General features: G+C 41.1%; 1 protein-coding gene across 1 annotated transcript in view; it reads left to right on the plus strand.

The window, feature by feature from the left end:
- The first annotated feature begins 14,467 nt into the window (after positions 1 to 14,467).
- Positions 14,468 to 23,002, plus strand: part of SNX13 (sorting nexin 13) — a 1,298,295-nt gene continuing 1,289,760 nt past the window's right edge. The window contains 1 exon segment of the mRNA XM_044065560.1: positions 14,468 to 14,628. Coding sequence (XP_043921495.1) covers positions 14,468 to 14,628 — 161 coding nt within the window.

Consider the following 23,002-nt stretch of genomic DNA (forward strand, 5'->3'; position numbering starts at 1 on the left):
AGCTGTATTGTGTGGCTATTTCATATTTTTGCATCACGTTTTTGGTCCATTTTTCATAAAATTGTGTGTTTTGGCAAATTAGTGACAAATCATTAACGACTGAAGTTAGAAAATAATGACAGACATTTGAGTTTAAGATTTTATACCCTTCAGAAAATTTATACTAATGCAAGACCTATTCTATTATCTTTCTATGTTTATTAGAGCAATATTTAAAAATTGTCCTTATTTTTGGGCCTTTGTCCCACTTCTGTGTATGGCTTTGTCCAGATTTCTTGCTCTGAGGTTGAGAGGTATGACAAATGTCTGGGCCATCACAGTCAGCCAGAGACATTTCAAATTGTGACATACTTGTTGCACCCCACTCCCCCATGTAGTGACTCTGGATGTGTCCAAGCAAGGCAAGGAGTAGTTATGCAGTGTAAATGTGCAGTGTGTCCCCCCCCCCCCCATCCAAGGTAGACAAAAGTACCACAGTGGCTTTTCATCTGTCCTTGATTTTGCAGAATGGTCTGGTTTCTGTTATATTTTTGTACTGTTGATTTATGCTTATTACTTAGAATTATGCTTATTACTCAAAGTGCCTGTTGCCCTGTGTTTAAGTAGCAATGCTTTAATGACCATAAGGTAAGCTTGTTTGAGATCGTAAGATGCAAGTAAGCTTTAATATGCATACTGTTAAAGAATTGCCAACATTGAAAGCCTTTCTGTTGTTGCCATGCAGAGAATACTTAACTAGATAATGTATAAGCCTTTGGTATTGAAGGACAAGATTACATTCTTTTAAAAAGCTCACACTTGTTGGAGACTTCCAGTCATCTCTACAGGCTTTACCCGTAAACTAAACAGAATGCCAGTCATGTGTGGTCCATAACCTGTACAGTAATCCTTTAAGCAATGTATCTTGAGCTTGTTTCTTGTTTGCTTTTCATTTTTTACTTTGATCATGTTTTCCCCATGAAACAAGTAGATAGTTGTCAGGCAGCAGGTCTTTTTTGGATAAGAAACATTTTTACAAGTGGGGGCATCACAGAGATTTCTACTTTCAGCATGTTACTTGGTACTTTAATAAAGCTGAATATAAATTATAATTAGAACTGCAGTGCAAGGAGAAGTGGTTTGAGTTGAGTGCTGCTTGTTTTTCTTATACTTGATTTTGACTGGCATTCCAGTAATGTATTTAAAAAGTAATTTATTTTTTCATGCCTCACAACCTTTTGTTTCCATCTAGATATTAAGTAAGCTGTCATGCAGCCAATGCATTGAACTATTTTTATTCTTCTACACTTATTTTGTCTTAATTGGACTCTCATAATGATGGTTTGGCACCCAGGGCAGCGTATTTAATTAAAGTTAGTTTTTGTGGTTTCAAACATAGCCCCTCCCCTTTCTAGTTGGCCACACCCCTTCCCCTTGACCCCACCCATTCAACTGTCTCCTGCAGCCCCCCCCCTTTGATTTGATGTCACCAGCCGCCACTGCTTACAGTAGCCCAAACGAGGGCAATATTGACCAAACAATGGTTAACTATAAGTGGCAAAGGGTTCATACAGTCAGCTTATTTTAACAATTTTTGTGTTTTTTATAAAATCAAATGTACAGCCATTTAAATGAAAAATTATTGAGTATAATCATGTGTCAGTAGAAAACCTCACAGCATTAAGGGATTTTTTTGAAGGAGTCATGGAAATATATTGTTTTATCAAAGGTTGTACAGCAATGGGCAATGAACTTATACTACTGAGTATCAACATAGGGAAGGACAATTAGGTGAATAATGTTTAGGGCAAACTGGTTGGTTATGCAGTTTGAGTAGAAATGTACTTGTTGTCCTGCATGTGGGATTGGGGAGGTAATGTTGTATCTGTGTGAAGTGTAAATTGAGTCCATAGAGGGAAAGTTAGCACCATGAATAGTAGGTATATAAGGCAGTAAGTTGTACTTTAATATTCTATTGGGGGTTGTATGTGGATTTATAAGGGAAAGATCTGAATGTGGATCATAACCTTGTTAGGAGTTTTAAGGGTGAATGTATTAGGCACGCATGGACTGCCAGCTGACGTCCAGTTGGTGAGGAGGGTATTGTTCTGAACAGTGGTGAGGGGAAGTGGGTCAGGAGGGGGCTGCATGTTGATATGAAAGGGGAGTCTAAGATTATCGGTGCCATGTGGTGCAGGGGTTGTAGTGTAATAAGTAATAGTGGATTACATTTGCACAGTGATGGGGATGCCCACAGTGGTGGAAGCTTATGGGTCTCTAGGGATGATCTGAACATGCTGTGAGGTACATAGGCCTGGTAGAGACCATTGGTATGCTGGGTCAACATATTCAAGTTCTGAGGAGGCTTAGATCCAAAAAAGGGGCAAGTAGATTTAAAGGGGTTGGAAGGGGAGGGGAATGATATTTTCCTCTTGAACTATGGTGGAAATTAACAGTCCAATTAGAAAACGGAACTGTTTTGGCAAGTTCTTCAAGGAAAGGACGTTTGAGAATTTGGGGGTTAGATTAATAGGGAATGTTGTTGGTTAGTGGTGGACTATGTTAAGGGAGAGCAGAAAACAGGACTGGGTACTAGTTAGGAAGCCTTTTGGATGACATGGCATGGTTCTGTGTTAGGGTGGAAAGGAAGTGGAAGGTAGAATGGGGAGAATGTTGATATGTTTAAAATAAGGAAATGTAAAAAGATTTGTTGGCATGTGTGGACGGGGAATGGGCTGTAGATAACTAAAAATGCAGATGGCTGAAAACTTGGTGACATATTTACTTTAATACAAGCTGACAGAGCTTTTCAACATAGTCTACAAAAATAAATGCTGGTGCACTAGTAGTGGTCTTGTCCTTAATGTCAGTAAATGTAGTATCATGAGACTTAAGTGAGTATTCAGAAACAAGCATGGCATGATTGCACTGGAGTAAAAACCTGTGTGTTTAGCATAACATGCTCCAATGTGGACCAGGTATGCATGGATTCTAGCACAGCACAGTCATGCAGAGGATAGTGTGCATAAGAAATCTTCATAGTTGTAAAAATGGAATCATTAATCATGCAACTGAGCTAAATGTGCTATGAGTCATCATATGACTCTGGGACAGTGATGTGCATGTAACATACCTGACACTATGTATACTCAGAGGTACATTGAAGCATCCCATAACTGCTACATAGGCACAGCTAGGAGCCCACACAGTGCAACAGAGCAAAGTACCAAAAGATTGTATTATATAAATCAGAAGGAAATATGGCTATTGGACATCAGAAATAGGGAAAAGGTAACCTGTGCATCACTGCTTATCATGTTATTGTTGTTAATGCACTATACTATTTGTTTAACAGCACATCACCTTGGAGAAAGGACATAAATTATAATTATTAAATAAGCAAGCTCAAATCTTAAAAAGATGAGACCAGTATTAAAGATGTAGCACAATGGTAGGCAACAATTTAAACTTTGACCTTTATGTGTGCATCTACCAGTGACAAAAATAATATTTAGCCCATTAACGCTGTGACCTGACCAGAAAAGCAGTATCAACATTAATTTCTGTACAGCATTCAGAAAGGACAGCGTAGAAATTAATGCCTGAACTACACTACTGATCAATCAGCATCTCTAGATCTCACCCACTAAAACTTTGCACACAGGGCAGCTGCCCTCTTTGCCCAACACTTCTGCCACCATGCCCCTTCTATACTTCACTGTATTTTGAAAAAGCCACCTGAAAGAACTTGCAAAATATATTTTTTGGTGGAAAAATCACATGGCTGGAAAACTATTCAGAAAGGCTTTACAAGCTGTTATTATACTTTGTTGACTATATGTTGCTGTTTTGAATTTGAAACTTGCCAATGTATCACTTAAGAGTAGGTAGTTTGTCTTAAATACATTTTTAAAGGTACCCTAGGTGGAAGAGATATCTGGTTTAAGTTTTATTTGGAAGGGGACTGCTTTATGGTCAGACCTAATGAAGGATGAAGATACACAAGGGATGGCGCAAGATGCTCCCATATTAGCTATGACAAGATCCAAGATGTTATTTTTCCTAGTGGGTAGTCTGACTAATTGTTCCAGGGCATTTGTGTTGACAAAGTCTAGGGATCTCTGTGTGCACTAGTGGTGGTGTAAGTTTTCTAGTCTATAGCTGGATAATTTAGATCACCTAGGAAGATAGTACTGGGTTTTCTTCTTCTTCTTCTTTTGGCTTTTTCCGGTTAGGGGTTGCCACAGCGGATCACCTTGTCCGCTCATGATTGGCAGTGAAGTTTTAAGGTGTCGAGTTGCCAGCCCGGCGCCCAACCTTCCACAAAAGGCACACACATGCCCACACTCACACCTAGGGCCAATTAAGAGTGTCTAATCCAGCTGCAGCATGTCTTTGGGATGTGGGAGGAAACCGGAGCACCCGGAGGAAACCCACACGACCACAGGGAGGACATGCAGACTCCGCACAGAAGGCACCCCAGCCAAGGATCAAACCGGAGAATCTCTTGTGAGGCGGCAATGCTAACCACTGCACCACCGTGGCTGCCCAAAGATAGTACTGGGTTTAATAATGAGTAATTCTAGTTCCTGTACATAGGCTTGTGGCTTTCCTTTGTCAGAGAGAGAGTTTTATAGATGGCTAATATATGATATGGAACCTTTTGATGGCTATTTCAACGTGAAGCTCTAGTGCATCATGTTACTTTACCAGCCTTGATGTGAGTGTCTTTTTGAACATAAATTGAGACATCTCCACCTGTTTTCCCCTCCTGCACAGTAGTTGGTCTAAACATGTGGAAGATGTTATAGCTCTGCATAGCCAGAGTGCTCTTGCTTAATTAAAACCATGTCTCAGCCACTTCACAGATGTCAGTGACCTCCAGGGTGAGTAGGACTTGTGGGGAGTGTATTTTCTTGTTTAGTCTTTTTTAGTTTTTTGTTTTCATTTGAGTTTTGATCTTTATAAACCTGAGCTGAGCCTGTAATTGGTTAACTGATATCTGAGCTCTAGCCATGTAAACAAACTAATGGATAAGTAAATAAATAGATAGATAGACAGACAGACAGATAGACAGATAGTTAGATAGATAAGGAAAAGAAAATGAGATGGAAGAGAAGATTGAGAGAGAAGACTATTTTTATTTATATTTAGTCCAGAGCTGCATGGGAAAGTTTTGTTTTTACTTCATGTGTGACAAAAGGAATAATTTATTTTTGAAACTTCAGTCTTCCTTTTATTCTACTGTCTATTTTAGAGCTAGCTCATTAATAAATAAATTCTATTTTGTCACATAGACATTCAGAATGAATTATGACAAGTTTTCAAGTGCATCATATACTGATCTTTTGAGAGTATAGTTCAGTAGGTAAACACCAGTCTCAATCAATGGTATTGGACATGATGACACTTGGCCTGGAAATCATTGGAAACTTTGCATGTTGATCATGAGTGCCAGAATGGATTTATAACAAGGGCCAGGTGACATAGTAACCACAGCTAGCAATTGATGTGTTAAAGCAGGCACACGCAGTTTTTGTTCATTGTTTCAGGCATACATTTGACTACTAATTCTAGCAAAAGTACAGCTGACTTGTACACAGTTTAACAGGTTAGGCTGGGGACCGAGTAATGCTGACATCTAAGTTTCTTTGGCTGTAGAGATCTGTTATACCTTGTTGCTCCAATCATAATATCAGTTCTAGTAGCTGTAATTGGGATTTGGATCCTCTCCAGATGTTAGTGACGTGGTTCTGAAATTAAGTCCCAAACAACAGTCTCTGTTGTGGTTTGGTATTCTGTCTCTTTAGGGTTTGTAGATGTTTTTTTTGAAGATCTTTTGTCAGACTACAGTGCACGCTAGATAAATGCAATCAGTGCTCTTTCCAGGAACATATGTTTAGATAGAAAGGTGAGGACTAAGCATTTCCACCACTTTTCGTTAATACTCACTGATCTTATTAATTACTAATTAATTGATAGATTTTCTAGCAGAAGCAGGTTCAGTGAGAGCAGCAGTCAGGCTCTTGTCTTATGAATGTCCACTGTTAAGATTCACACTGACTACATTAAAATTGATACTAAGACAATCTTACTATTTTATCTTCCTATGAAATACTTACTGTGTATTTAACTTCATGAAGGAGGGCATTGACTTACATTGATGAATGCTTTGGTAAATGATGTTTTTTTAATATCCATTTTTGGGTGTGATGGGTGAAATACAAAATAAAATACTGAGACAGACTGTTCCTCCTTAATATTTGCCTGTGCTGACCACATGATAATAATAGCTGAGGAATCCAACACAATATGTAGTGCAACAGATTATTCTTGTAATATTAGACAATGGAGCTTTTAGCAGATGGTAATTGCTTTTCTAACTTTATTATTTGGTGTTCATCTAGATGCGATTGTACTTTTGAAAGGTACCCTTGAATTGCGTGAAGTAGATGTTATACACTGTTAAACCCATCTTTATGATTCATTTCCATGCACAGTGTTTCTTAAATGAAACTGTAGTTTTGAAACTGACACGTATTTTTAATAGCGTTTGCATAGTTAAATAAGAATTAACAAATTTGTTGATTATTTCCACACAACTTCTTAAATGTTCATTTTCTTTATAGGTATGATTTGATAATATTTTTCTTCATTTTTATGAATCATAGTGCCATTACGGTGCATGATACTTCTGATAACTGATATGATTCCCTTTTCTTTTAGATAGTGTTCCTCTCCCTTGCTTTTGTACCTACAAGGGTCTTAAACTGTTAAATAACATTATTTGGAGTAATACTTGGGTTTTTCTCATTATTAGTACAAACACTATGAATAAAATCATGCATGTTATGCATTTGGTCCATAAGGATTGGAAATTTTGTAACAACATTACTGTATTAATACAAGTACAGCTAATAGCTTCTTGATTTACTTCTGACAAGATAAATGTGTGTAGTGTGTTTATATATGATTAGCTTGTTCAAGTACACTTGACAGTTATTTTCATACATGTCCTTGGATTACCTTGCATAATATTAAACATAACCACTAAAGAGGAAAACAAATAAAACTGCTAAGGATAAGCTAAATGATGTGTGGATCACAAGTTATATTTTTGTCTGACCTTTTGTGCCAGTTTAAAAGATGAGACCACATACTTACTATTACACAATACTGAGAGAATTATAAAAAAAATAATATTCATGCTGGATGACTTACACTCTAGGTTTTGTAAAACACACCCACAGTGGCTACAAGCAGATATATCAAAATGACAGATATCCTATGCCAAATCTTGCAGTCCCAGAGGGAAAAAAACACTTCTGTCTTTTTCAGGAAGCATTTCTCATACAGAAAACGATGTACCTTAATATTTATTGTGACTACTTGCTGTTTTATTATAAACAAGTGATAGCATGAAAATGTTAAGAAAGTGCTAGTCTGTTCTGTATTTCCAGTAATAAATAAAAAATGTAATTAAAGTATGCTAAGCTGAGAATGCTTTGCCATTAGTCAGCAGTGGTACAATATATGTCTGAATGACTCATTTGAGAACTAGCCAGGAAAAGGCTTCTTCTGTCCAAACATCCAAGTAAACTGAGTTATCTCATTCCAAGTAATATCATATCCTTGGACATAGCTGGCACTAGCTTCTTTAAATAAATACGGCTTTCAGCAAGTTTCCTTTTTAATGAAAACTTTACTGTGCCTCTTTTCAGTGGTCTGACATAGTCATTCATTTAAAATATATTATGTGTGCTGATATCATACATAACAGGAGGAGCATAAACATTTACACCTGTGCATTAAAGTTACAATGTGACAGATGTCATTACGTTACTGATTTCATGACTTCTTACAGACAGTCTTATTTGGATGTCTAAATTGTAAGTGCCCCTCTTCGTGTATTCTTTGAGATACATTTTTTCTAATTTATTTAATTTTTTAACTTGTTAACCAGGTAAGTGAATTAGTCATCACATATCTTCATCCATGATCCTGGCCACAGACGGCAAATACTATACATAAGGACACTGTACAGCAGCCAATCAATCAGCATGTTTTTGGAGACAGTAGAAAACTAGAGAACCCATGAAAGTGCATGCAAATGTGGGAATAGCATGCAAACTCCAAACAGACAGCTGTCTCGGTATTATTGTATCTCTTTCTAGTTTTCTGATAATTCACAGTTTTGTACCTATGTCACCAAATACTGCTTGGCCAATTGTCTTTCTAATAATACTTTATTGATTAAATTTAATTGAATATTCTGTACAGCTCAGTTTTACATTATTATCTGATGTGAATTATTCCATATTTCTGTTTGTTCTCAGAATGTTTAATTGCTATTTGCTTCATTCAAGTGTCATGTTTTCATGTTATTGACATTATGAGCTATGTGCATGCAGCATTGAGGATTTTGATTGTGCTGTCAATCATAACTCAATTACTAATGTGCTCAAGAAACAGATTCAAAAATTTCACCTCAAGTGCATATTATTTCAAAAACAAAGCGAGAAGACGGTGGCAGTATTTTCTTTTTTGGGGGGGGGGGTTTACATGGAAACAGTATGACTGTTTAACTGAAAGGGACAAGTACAAGGTTGAAATGAATAACATCAGAGTTAAGATGAGTCTACATCCATGAAGTTGTAGGAATGACTGCTATAAGAAGGGGGAAAGAAAGAGCAAGAGCAAAAGCAAGAGAGAGTGAGAGATGGACATTAAAGTGATAAAAATTTGCAAAGTAAAAACATCGCTTGTACTAATCACAAGTAGTTAAACAAGATATAAAAGTGAATATATCTTTACCTGTTAGCATTTGGATACTGTCAAAAACCTACTCCTCCTGCCCACTTAATGATGCCAAATAGGACAAAGGTAAGGACAATGTCCAGGCTAGTAGCCTGCAGATGTGACCAACTGATAACTAAGAAGCAAACTGGGCAAAAAATCTGGTCATCAGTAGAGCCCAAAGCTGGGTTTGAAATAAGAGGTAGAAACTAGAGCTTGGGAGAGGAGGAAGGATATGAATGACAGCAAATCTATGATAAATAACTTGATAAACAAGCTTAGAAAAGTTTTGGTGGAAAAAATAGGTGACATTTTTTGCATAGCAAAGTATTTGCAGAGGTTAAAAGTACTTGTAAAATTATCACTGTTAAACGGTTCTTAATAAAGAAGACCAGCAATATGATAACATTTTGAGTCATTAATACTCTTGTTTAACAGCCCAGAATCATATTTGGACAGTATAGGCAATGCAATGCTGTGATATGTTTTATTAAAAAAATGGTGGCAGTTTTTATGATTACAAAAGCAGCAAGTTTTCTCTAGGAAATTCAGTGTATTTGAAGTATTTTTTTCTATGAGTTCACGTAGATGACTGAATTTATAAAGGCCCTGGTGTTCATTAGTCTAGTGTATAACTATGAACCTATAAACCTAAGCATAACAAGATGTGGACTACTTGGTATGCAGTTACACAGTTTGGACAATTTTGTTTGGTGGGATGAACATTTCAGCTTACATTTCGCCTTTACATGAAAATGTTTAACAACTTTTTAAGTGCGAAGAGGCTGTGAGTGATTATATATGTGTTGGACGAGTTTAAAATGATATATTTAAAATGAGTGCCAAATAAACTTAGACTTCCTATGATGAACAGTCACAGAGATGATCATTTCTATGGCCAGGTCTGGTTATTTCTTTTAAAAGTATTCATGAAGTACAGCATTTCAAATCATTGAAGTTTCATCAGACAATTATTTTAAATCATTCTGTCACAGACTGAATATACATTGTGGTATTAAGTGCTATAATATATTTTCCACCTCAGCTTACCAAAATTATATGAGTGGTTTCTCAATAAAAAAAAGCTATACAAACATTTTGTTAAGGATATTTCCACATAATTCTACTGTTTCGCTCACTGGCATCACTCTAGGGATAACATGGGGGTCCATCAATAGACTTGAATGGATGAATCCCTGCACATGAGCTGAGCTGCATCCATTAAAGCCAACAGATGCACGTGCATGCAGTACCTACACTGACATCGCCACCAATGATTTTTTTTCTGTGATGTCATCCAGGGAAAAGTAATATTTTACAAAAGAATTTTAAATAATGAGCTGTAAAATAAGGCATGAATGGGAGATAAATGCAGCATGACATTGAATATATCACATGCCTTGAGTCAAAAGATAAGATCAGAACTGTGACAGGGCACTTTAAGAATATGTTTGATATATGAAAGAACTTATCCATTTAGACATGATTAGATCAAGGCAAGCCCCCCTGCACCCCCCCATCTGGGGAGCTCCACCACACCACACCCCCTGCTACTTAAATATAACAACTCTGAGAATGCACTTTACTACATTAAGTATGATCTTGGAGTTGATATATTTAAGTCGCAGGAGGTGGGGGGGCAGGGGGGCTTGCCCCTCCTGCTTAGACTTGGAAAAGAGCAATACGGTTTGTGTTTTATTTATTTCTGTATGTACTTGTGCTGGAATATAGTAAGTGTTGGTATATTGTGTGTTGTTAGGATTTTGAACTTTTTTAGTCTTCAGGATTTTGGGCTTTCATGATTCTGTAGTGCTTATATATATATATATATATATATATATATATATATATATATATATATATATATATATATATATATATATATATAGGGATATATATATATATATATATATATATATATAGATATAGATATATAGATATAGATATATATATAGATATATATATATATATATATATATATATATAGATATATAGATAGAGAGAGAGAGATAGAGAGAGAGAGATAGAGAGAGAGATAGATAGAGAGAGATAGATAGAGAGATAGACAGAGAGAGAGAGAGAGAGAGAGGTATATATAGAGAGAGATAGATAGATATAACCCGGGATTCATGAAGCTTGTGCCAGGCACAGGCGGCATAATGCCAAATATGGCCACTGAGCAATTCAGGTACGATCGAATTCCATGTGCACTACCGGCATACGCCAGATCTGCGCAACTCCCGGCTTAGGCATGCAAATCACCCCATGCGCCATACAGCAGCATGCAAATGAAGGTACATAGCAATTCATGAAGTGGCGTAGGTGTAGCGTAAGCCTACAGAAATGTAAACCAAAAAAAACTGTTTACATGTTGACAAACAAAACATTGTATCCACAGAAGTGGACCAGACCCATATATAACAAAGTTAACATATGCCAATCGCTAAATATACAGCTAATGGCATAAGAAAAGATGCACAACACATACAAGATAACATGTAATGTCATGGCCACAGTAACGCAAAGGACAACTGTAGGGCATGTGTGCGCAAACAGGAACACAAGGAAAATATATACAAATGTCATAAAATAGCAATGTAACAAAAATCATGATTTCACCATAATAGTCAATGGTATGCATGCTACATCACAATCAAGCTGTAAGGGTTGCTAAGGGCCTGTGACATCGTTCCACACGGTAACTATGAATTAGTAGTCAATGCCATGCAAATGAGGCAAGTAATAGTGAATCGCAAACGTCCCACCGGCCGAAGGATGTACAATACAGCGCAGCGCTACAACACCGAGGAGTGGTCTGTAGGAATACATGACATCAGCTGTGGGGTGTGCCACTGCAGCTTTAAGCACATTGGAGCAATGCAAATCTGGGCTACCCATTGCTAAGCAAAGCCGCAGAACAGGGGCATGGATGTAGGTATAGCTTTGCTCAGTTGAGAGCGCACATGGTTCCCAAAAGCGCATGTGTACGTGGATGAAAACGTGCCCGAATCCCGGTAAGCGGACTAACGTGCCGTGCACCACAGGCCAAAAAGGAAGTTCAGGGGAAGACAATAAGGAAATGCTACAGTAGGGTAATAGGAGTAGAACCGAGCAATTAACACCTATTAACTCAGAGTGGGCAATTGACGCCAGCTAACAAGGCTGCTAGCAGCAACCTGCAGAACAGGATAGGGGAGGTGTCGGATTGCAGAGAAAAGAGAACTGCAATTGCCGAGCAAAGCAAACCTGCAGTAGATTGGCAATAGAACACATTTGGCAAGACAATCCTGGTTCAGGAAAGTACAAAACAAGAAAGCAGATTGCTGAATGCATGCCAGACAATGGGAGGGGAACTGTTAAGAAAAGCGGAGGCAAGGGAAAGAGGTAATCCACGGCAGATAAATGTAATGTAACACCAAAGGCAGCACAATAGCAGTATCCGTGGTAAAACACAAGATACCTTGCATCCCCTAATGTACATACACACCCTATGACATCATCAGTGTTCAAAGCACAATAATATAAAGTGTGAAGGCACCTCACACACACTTGTGTATTCCAAACACTGCACCATCGGTGTAAACAGATGGGGAACATTTACAATGTACATGTTGGGAGCTGCCATAGCTGTGATTCATCAGCATGTGTTGGAGACTGAAGGTGTTGTGGAGGATTATGCTGACAACCACCTCAGGCCCCAGCGGAGGAGAAGAGTGTTCAGACCAAGGGTAACCTACCAGGGGCTACATGATCTGGAGATAGTAGAGCATTACAGGGTGGACAGGGACATCATATAGCGAATAGTGGAGCTATGCTGGCCATGCCTGACAGCCAGAAACAACAGAGGGAAACCCATCTCATTAGGCACGAAGGTATGTGTAAGCTTGGGAATACTAGCTACAGGTACCTTTCAAAGGCTAACTGGAGATATTATGAGGATCTCACAGGCATCAACATCCAGGGTACTCCACCAGTTCCTGGATGCCATGTTACCACATGCCAGTGAGCATATATACTTCCCCCGAACTCAGGAGGAGTTGGCCATCAATATGCATCTCTTCCACCATGTGGCACACTACCTGGAGGTACTGGGTGCAATAGACTGCATGCACATACATATCAAGTCACCACCCAGAGACCATGGTAGGCACTACATAAACCGCAAGGGATACCACTCCATCAACTGCCAGGTCATGTGCAATGCCCAGGGCATTATTACAGATGTGTGTGCTGGCAGCCCTGGAAGCTACCATGATTCCCACATCTGGCATGCCTCACAGCTGTATCAGGTATTTGTCAGGGGGGGACATCCCATATGGCCACCTTGTGGGGGATGCTGGCTATGCACTGGAGGCATGGATGATGACTCCCATCAGAAATGCACACACACCCATGCAAGAACGCCATAATGAGGCACACGCACAAACCAGAATCATCATGGAGCATGTGCTTGGGATGCTGAAATCACGGTTCCGTTGCTTGGACATATCTGGTGGAGCCTTGCAGTACTCTCCAGGCATGTGTGCCCACATCTTCATAGTATGTGCCATGCTACATAATATGATCCTGTGGAAACAGCTGCAGCAGGGACATAATGGTGAAGGCCCTCACAGCCCACCACAATTACCAGGGCCATCACAGGCACAGAGGGATTCAGACCACGAACTCCCTGTGCCAGCCCCAGTAAGCAGACGGAGGCGTGCCCAATATGCCCATGCCTTGGCAAAGAGGGAACGTATAGCACATACACTGACAGTGTAGGTCCCTACAGACTGACACACTTCTCCACCTGCACACACAGTAAAACGGATGGCACACACACATGACCACCTGCAAATTGTAATGTATAGGTGGCCTACTGTGTGAATCCTACACACAACAGCTATTGGAACAAGGAAAGTTAGCACCTGAACAGTAAACGAATCTAACAGAATATGTTGATACTGTATGTATAGGTGCCTAGGTACATTGGTAGGTACATGCCCGATTGTCAGAGGCTATGCAGCAGCCTAGGCAAAATGTGTCTATCGCCACCCCATCGGTCAACCAACTGTCCCTCTGTGGAGCAGATCCAATATCCGGATCCACAAGTGTAATCACTGTTCCCCACCTACTCTGCATGTATTCCCTGGTGTGTTAATGAGGGCCTCCATATAGTGTAAGTAGGGATGTAGTGCCAAAGCATGGGGAGTACCCATGACAGGTATCTGCTACTCCAGCATTCTCCAGTTATGGTTCTGTCAAGGTGTAAAACATGACAGTGTGCGGCAAACTCTGACATAGAATCCCAATGCTGGAGCACATCCATTAAACATCACTCGGACATACCATGAAGTGATATCATCCATATGTAAACAAACTGAGTTACACATTTGACTACAGTATGGAGGAACAGCCATAGTACAGTCCACATACAAAACACCATTAACATTTGCACAAACAACAGATAACCAAGTGGTAAAGCCACGGACTGTGTCGTGTATGTACCCGGTTCCATGTCATACAAGGTCCATAACGTAATCCCGATGGCACGAATAATGGATGTTCGATGTAGGTCATTAGAGCACGTGGAACACATGTTAGTGGGTTAATGCGGTGGCAATTGACGGTAAGCATCGTTCAAACAGGACTACACGGATATGCGCAAAACAGGTTTAAGCTTTGCAGAATTCCATGCAGATCATGGTCATGGATGTCCAGAATAGGTGAAACCAACATTATTCAGTCATGTACTAACAGTGCCTGCTCAGAGGAAAAACGACCACTGGCAGGAGTAGAACATGCAACCATGTACACACTCACCCACCAGCAAGCTACCCAAGATGTACCAATGGCAGGTGTCTATTGTGACAGGTTAGAACACAAAAGTGCGGGGTTCAGCAAACAGAATACACCACCATGTACCCAACGAAAGGTGTGTACACTCTCTCTCCTTCTCCCTGTCTATCTATCTATCTATATATATATATATATATATATAAATAATAGGGATAGAAAGGGTGATAGAGAGATGTATGTCGATATATACGGAAATACATATATCTGTGAATATAAAGACAGGTTAACGACATGTACACAACCATGGAGGTACAAATGAATAGGATACTGCCAACTATCGAATGCTTTACATACCGACACGCATAATCACGAGGATGAAAGACAGAAAGATCACAGTACCTGAACAGTATAACCACGAGTAATATTATCACGATGTCAAGGGACATGTAGTTATCGCTGCCAGTGCTGCGGTCCAGGTAGGTACTGTGTATAAGTGTGGTTACGATTGCTGTAGTATGTGTAAGTTCATGCTGAGAGTGCATTGTGTGTTTCCGTGGGACTGTAATGTGTGTTTGTGTGTGCTTGCATCGTGGGTCTCTTTGTGCAAATTTGGAGGTAGATTATTACAGTAGTTGTGGTCATATTCGGCCTTAAGCATACGGTTACCACCTGTTCCTCTTTGAGAGGGACAGTCCCTCTTTGGGCAGTTGTGTCCTGACAACAAATATTAAATATGGCAAAAGTACCGTGATTGTAGGACATAGTGATGTCCGATATATGAAGTAATAGTTGCATGTAATAGTTATGTCCATCTCTCAAATACGTAACTTTGTGAAGAAACATAATAAGCAGCTAAAGTGCTACAAGAATAAAAGGTTCAATGTAGGGCAAAAGTAAGTTCTATCCTTTGTACTGACAGTGTTTGTGTAGGCCTCTACACCCTGATGTGTGCCCAACAAATGTCCCAATATGGCCAATTGAAAAGGTGGCAACCCAGGACAAAGAGTAGGAGTCACCAACACAACAGCAATGAGTGCAAATACTTGTGACAGACATACACAAGACAGCTTTCATGTAGCAACAGTTCAGTACTTATTGATGTATTTGGGAGGGATTGAAGGATCAACATCACCTGCATGCTATGCTAACAATGGTTTAATGACTGAGCCTGGAATAACCATAGTATTAGTCTACTGAATGACAGGTCTTCAATGAGGGAAGGGGCCCCCACACACACATGAAATTTGTATAAATGCAGTCCCCATAAACCTTTATCTGCTATGTACACCCACCTACATCTGCCCCACAGCCAAAACAATTGCAATATAGACTGTAATAACATCAGAAACATCCACTCACTCAATGACATCTGCAGAAGTGTTAACATACCTTGTGAGAGACACACTTGTAATGGCACCATGTGAAATTGTTGCTGTTGTACAATGGAACAGACGCCTATGTTACAGGTTTCATTTGCAATAGTCTCGTAACAGATGGTTGAGATAACAGCTACATTCACATGTGGAACTATTTACTGTAGCCGTCACACACAATCCACGGGGGACATGATTTCAGAGTATCCGGGTCTCTCCATATAGCTGTTGCAATTTATCACAATATAATACATGCAGACCGTCTCCCTCAAAGGTAGGGCAAAAGGACAATGCCCAAGTGGAGTATTCAATTATACACCACTGTTGCCGTGTAATTGGCCAATGGAGTAGCTGCACAGCTGATGTGCATGTAATAATCTACTCCAGAACATCAATTGGTGGCAGGATACCACATGTTACAGGTATCCACGTATAAAACGAGGGCTTGCCATACATTCAAATCGTATGCTCATACCATTGAATCATTTAAAGCGGAAAGGTGTAACACAGATAGTATTGTATACTCAGACCACTAAGAAGGTATGTAGAACACTCAGTATGTTAGTGCATGTAGTGCCTGTGCTGTAGAAATGAAAGTGTATGCAATGCAGACAGTGGGAAAAGGTATTATGTAGTGATGTCTTGTTGAGCATAGTAACGCTTGTAGAAATTGTGTGTACTGCTGTGTGCCACAAGGTAAACACCCCAGACACCACAAGGGATGCCACATAAGGGCTTTAAACATAATTGCACTCCAGCCGCTGTTGGTGGTAGGGTATGTCCAACAAGTATGTGCCATAACAGGGGATAGCGTATGTTGATATACAGTAACAGTAGGCATATGTATGGGTGTATAATGAGAATAATATGCCTAAAGTGGTCCCGCTGTGCAATTATGCTTTGCATCATGGGATATGTCTCAAATATGTGTAAAGTACATTATTGTAGGTAGATAAGTCAAATATTTTACATAGCATGACTGGTATATTATGCAAACAAAGTATGTGTATTAGTACATACACATTAACAGGATACATATGTCTTGTAGTCACCAGACAGTGTAACAGCATGATAGCTAATTGAAATGGAAGAGCTACTCAATAAACCATGCACAAAGGACATATAATAGCGTCATAGATTCACAGTTAGGTACTATGCTGTCTGGCCACGTCCATTTGTAAGCCCTAATACAGTGTTGTCACTGGTGGAACCTCCCTAGGTTAATGTCCTGTGCCTTTGAACAGCACAGTCATTTGTTTCCTGCACCTGTGTACAGTACAGCCACTGCAGTAATCCCTGGTGTACATGTCTGCCCCCCATCCACCCATCGAGGTACCTCGTGAAGAGTGCTAGTGAGTGTCCCTGTCTGATGTACATAGGAATCATGTTCCAAAGCATGGTGGGTGTCTGTTTCGGGAATGTATCCCTCCAGCACATGCTACTCATCGTAGCATTTGGGTACATATCCTAAAGCATGTCGCTCTAAGTGGCCTTTGCTTATGTTGCTTATGTGGAGCATATCCATCAATATTGGTGTGTACATGGGCCTTGTATGTTCAGCAGAGGTCACCTCCGAGTATGCAAATGACTACAGTTGGGGTTCCAGTAGTTGTGCTGCATACGTCATCCTTTGGAGGTGAGTAATACTGTTGGTGTGGTAATGTGGTATTTAAAGCTATTGCTGTCCCGTAAGGTACACCCCAAAGGGGGTGTTGTACCCATGAATGTGTTTCATAAGTCAGGAGTATAGAGGTACAATGACAGGCTTTGTTCCGACTACAAACCAGTACAGGTTATGGTGGCCATGTAGAAGGATATCCACTCCCTCTTGGCAATAGGTTATCAAAGGAGTGGGTGCTATCTATGTGTGTAGTATGATCCCTTATAATATCTCATGTATGTAGGGGACCACCACCTATGTGATAGTCACAGGGTGATTGTTGTAATCCAAAGGGTATGTCTATGCACCGTCTGCCATGCTGCTTGAGGCCATGTTACCGATGGCAGATATCCATATGGAGGGTGTGTATATTAGCTGGTGAATCAATTATGGCCCTTAATTTGCAGTTGTCTGGAAACCTATTTAGGGAAAGTCCATCTGTGCTGGAATTTACTTCAGGGAAGTCCATAACAAACATGAGGGTCCCTATGACTGAGGACTGGGGTATGCCAATTGTAACTGATGTAGAGTAGGAACTATGGTATGCTACCCTCACTGTGTGTCCTGTCCGTGAGCCACTGTGCATAACATCCCAGGATGTATGGGTCGCTGTGCAGGTGGATGTGCATAGTGACAATACCAGAATGGTGAACGGTGTTGACAGCCAATGAGAGGACAAGGTTGGCTGTGTGGACCCCCTTACCATCATCTACGACCTTGGTAACTGTCTTGCAGGACTCCACCAGGTTTAGGAGCCATGTTGTGGATCTAAGAAACCCAACCTGGGTGGTTTCAAATGTGTGTAGGCCAACAATGTCTCTGTGAAGGACTTCCATGATGATGTTCTCAATAGCCTAGCAGAACAGTCTAGTCAGGTGTATAGGGCAATAGTACCTCTGGTCCATTGTGGCGCCACCTCTGTGGAGTGTGATAACTGTTGCTGTGTGCCAGTCAGGGTCCACAATGCCTGATACAAGGCTACTAGTGAATCTGGTGCCCAAGTGGGGATCCATGTCATTCTGAGGTTTGTGTAAAATGCAGCCTGGGATGTAGGATGGTCACATGGAGTGTGTGTTCCAGGCTTTAGAGAGAGCAGGTCTGAATGGCGTAGTCATGACCACAGGGACTCTGCATTGATCCTGTATAGATGTGGGCCCATGAGGGTGTAAGAGGGGTGTAAAGTTAGCTGCCAGGTTGTTGCCAATATTAGTCAGTTCTGTAATGTGTCTGCATAACCGTTGTATGTCAGAGCAGATGTGGGTATTGCTATAGAGAGTAGTGACATACCTCCATAATGCTTAGTGGTAGTTCTTTGAATGTGTCGCAATAATGTTGATGTAGCTAGTGTTGGTGGATGTAAGAAGGGATCCCAGAATCCAACTGAGGCTGACTAGGGAGCCACACCATCCCTGGAAGTGTACCCTACTTTGCAACTGTCTCCTCCTGTCGTGCAGTATGTCCATGGCAGTGGACCCCCAGAGGGGCATCCGTTATGTAATGGGTACTGTCATGGCTCTGTGTGGAATAGCATGATCCATGCAGTTTTGTAAGTGCTAATGAAGTGCAGTTGGGAATGTTTCTGTGTTTGTAACTATATTGTCCATCTACACGGGTGTCATGGCGATTACTACTCCTGTCAAACAAAGCATGAAGTTGGCTCTGTAGAAATATTGTACTGTGTTTTCTGTGAAGGCTGTGGTGCCGTGATGTGGATAACAAGGGTGATTACCATACATTTGGAACTGAACAACAAGGGGATACCTCAGTTGTGTTACACCAGTCACACATGTTGGTAATGTCCAGGTCTACGATATTGTTGGCCTTGGTGGTGGTGTGTATATGTTGACCCAGCCAAATGAAGTTTATCAACCCATGACGGTGTTGGCCTAATGTGTTGGTACATGAGTAGGTAGCATAGTTAGGTGTGTGGTAGTGTCAGTGTCACATCAGTAGTGCCTGTGTGAACCCTACTTTCCAGTACACCAAGAAATGAGGGATGTTAACCATGGGGTATGTTGTGGAATCTGTAGCAAGCTACAATTTGTACAGCAGTTCTGGCCACAGTTATGCACTTGGATTGCCTCTGAGGCATCGTGCTAAGCCACCAGCATGGAGGTGTGTACATCCCTGTGACATATGGACACACCTCTGCCGTGGGTGTTGTGGTCCCAGTTACATGACTGAAAGGTGTAGTCTGTGTAATAGCCTGTCAGTGCAGGGGTGTTCTCCGGAGTCTAGAAGCAAGTCACGGTCACTGCAGAGACATCAAAGTGGTCCATTATAAGGAGTGCCTCGGATGAGTGCGTGTGAGATGGAGATGTCAAGCATTGAGTAACAATACCCTCAGGTTTTGCTTGCTTGTACTTATTCAGGTGGTGAATATGTGTCTGAAATGTGTCTAAAACAGGCAGTATAGGAGTAGCAAGAGCTTGAGATGTTAACCATAATCCCAGGGCCGACAGGTGCAGGACATCTGTGGCAAAGCATTGAGGTTTGTTGACCATGTCAGTCAAAGCAGATAAATACTGGATACCCTTGGAATGACACCAGATGCATAGGCAACTGTTGACGTGAATAATTCCATTGTTCCACTGTGTCATCAGTCAGGACTTACGCAGAATGCTTCTCAGGGCTAGGGCGATACCTGCCTGGGCTGCAAGATCGGACAGCTATTGCATGTCCCTGTACATGTAGTCCAGGAAGTTACATTTCAGGGCACTCACACTAATGTGGAGAATAACAGCCATATTGTACCTGTTGAGGAGTGACCTGAGTGCATAGGTCACATTGTGGATCCTGTTACCCGGCAGCCAAACGTCAGTGACTATCATCTTGTGTGGCCTGCTGAGTGAAACTTCAGTGTGACCGCCTACAGAGTCACCTATGACTAGTGTGTTGTGTATGTTATAACACCCTATTGGCTGTAGTTGATGGGCACACATGAGTCTGTGGCCTATAAGCAATTGGTGTTGTGTTTGGTGATGGGGGGCTGACTCTGTTGCCTACATAGAGTAGTATGGTGGGGCTCCACAAATGTCGTACACTTACTATGTGTGGCCTGTGGTGGCAGAGATCTACTGAGACTATGTGATGAATGGTGTGTGCTGCAAATGTTTAACATCCCCACATGATTGTCAGGGTAAGTCTGTGTTGGAGAGAGCTTTACCTCCAGCATGGCTACATATGTGCATCTCCCACAGGCTGTAGTGTTGTATGTTAGGAGGTGATCATTGACTGCATACATGAGCCGATTGCTATATTGCCACATGTTGCCCACAGTCATCATATAGACAGGCAATAACACTGGTAATTGACATCTGGACATGCCTGTCTAGTCAACCAGTACTCACAAGATATGTGAGGTAAGTGTGTACAACAGCTGTTGTACTGCAAGCATGCTGGAAATGTAAGGACAAACAGTGTTTACCAGGAGGAAATTAGTAGGTTTGAGTGATAAAGTTATTAGTAGCTCATGAAGTGTGTACATGTTCTGATCAAGTGCTGAGCATGCACACACAATACAGATAGTGTGTCGGGTAATTTCAACTCACTGCCCCCCCCAATAGGTACACAATCACACATCCATGAACATGACAGAGCCCCTGAAACATAACTATCGTGGTACAAGGTACACTCTGGCTGCATGTGACCTGTCCAAATCCCTGGTCGTACAATATACATATGGCAAAACAGTTGGCTCTACTCATACACTGCCATGTAAAACATAGGTTCATGGCAGTCTGTGAAAATATGGAATGGATCACACTAACAATCATCACAACCCACAAAGTGGAGATGCCACTCATAATGGGGGGAACAGCACTATCACCCTGCTGAGTATGGTCTGAAAGCCTATGAACCTTAATCAACGTAGATGTTAGCAGTACAGCTGTAGATTACAGTACTGATGTATGCACACCACAAAGCATACCTGTGACAGGTCAGTGGACATCATCACACATCCACCTACACTCAGTATACTGCATGTACCATCGTATGTCACAGGAGTGTTCTAGCAGTGGCCTGTTCACAGAAGCAACACTACAAAAGGTGTCTGAGTGACATGTGCATAGCACACCAGTGGCAGCTACAGTAAACTGGGTTAATGTGTTGTACTCCCCTGTCATTGTAGCCTATACCACGCAGAGAAATGGGTGTCATCTGCATATGTGAGAATGTGAATGGCCATGACCTAGGAGCAATAGCTGACTCAGTGTTATGGATAACATACAGCATGGGCTTTGTGGGTGAGGTGTGTGACATATGTGCACAATCTGACAGCAGCTTATTGCATTGTCGCCGCTATGTTAATAACCATGTATCCATTAACTACCACCTCGGCAGCGGTCAACATTATGGACACTGTGTGTAAGGGATAGTGCTGTGCAGTTTACCTCCCTGAGCTAGTGACATCACCAAGGCTATTAGGTAGTCATAAGAGGCAACCTAAGTCATGACAGGGTGCCATCCATGAGCATGGAGATCATTGGACAGCCATACTCAGCACTCACATGACCAATATTGGATCAATATCACCTTTAAAGGGTATTGGCCATGCTGGGATGGGCACCACCAGCCTTCACAATCCTCATCTCCACTATGTAGCATGCTGCCTACCCTACATAAAGACATGCAACACTGTGATGTTGGACATGCTACACATACATATCCTGATCTGAAAGACATACGTCATGGACAGCCACAGTTCTAGTACAGGGTTTGCCACATGCCGGACAGATCCCTGTGCCATATATGTGACATAATCCTGCCATACCATGCAACCCTGTCCAGCAAAGCTGTACATGTCATCTCTGTCATACCTGGTGCGATGACCGCATGGTAGATGTATCAATGACTGCCTGGATCAGTAATGTGGCACTGATTCACCTGTCGCTGGGGACATGGCTGTTGGATACAGCTAGAAAGCCTGGCATCCTATGGCCATACATGGCCCAGGGCATACAGGATACTACATGATCCTGGCCGTACATGCTATAGTTGATAACCATCCCTGCAAATCAAATACCATCCGGATAGCCATTGTCCCATGTGCATCACATGTGCAGCAGCGGTGATACGTGGCAGGATGTTGAACTGTTGTACAGTGCGTGTGTAGATGTATGTGGCAAAACACATGCTAGGAAAGGTTCCCATGTGCATGTCTGCATTGTCACTGCCCATGTCTGTGAAGGTAGTGTATGTGACGATATGTGACATATACACAGCATCAATGTCAACAGCATTCATGTGCACACATCCAAGCATGTGCTGATAGGTAGGAACACCAGTACAGGCAAACAGACATGGCCACAGCATGACAGCATTCATATGGAGTATAAGCAATGTAATGAGGTGACATACTTATATGGTGATAATATCCAATACCCATTGCGTGTTAAATGTGTGTGAAACAAAA

Source organism: Protopterus annectens, chromosome 3.part0 (genome assembly GCF_019279795.1).
Source record: "Protopterus annectens isolate FY-2018-M chromosome 3.part0, PAN1.0, whole genome shotgun sequence".
NCBI lineage: Eukaryota > Metazoa > Chordata > Ceratodontiformes > Protopteridae > Protopterus > Protopterus annectens.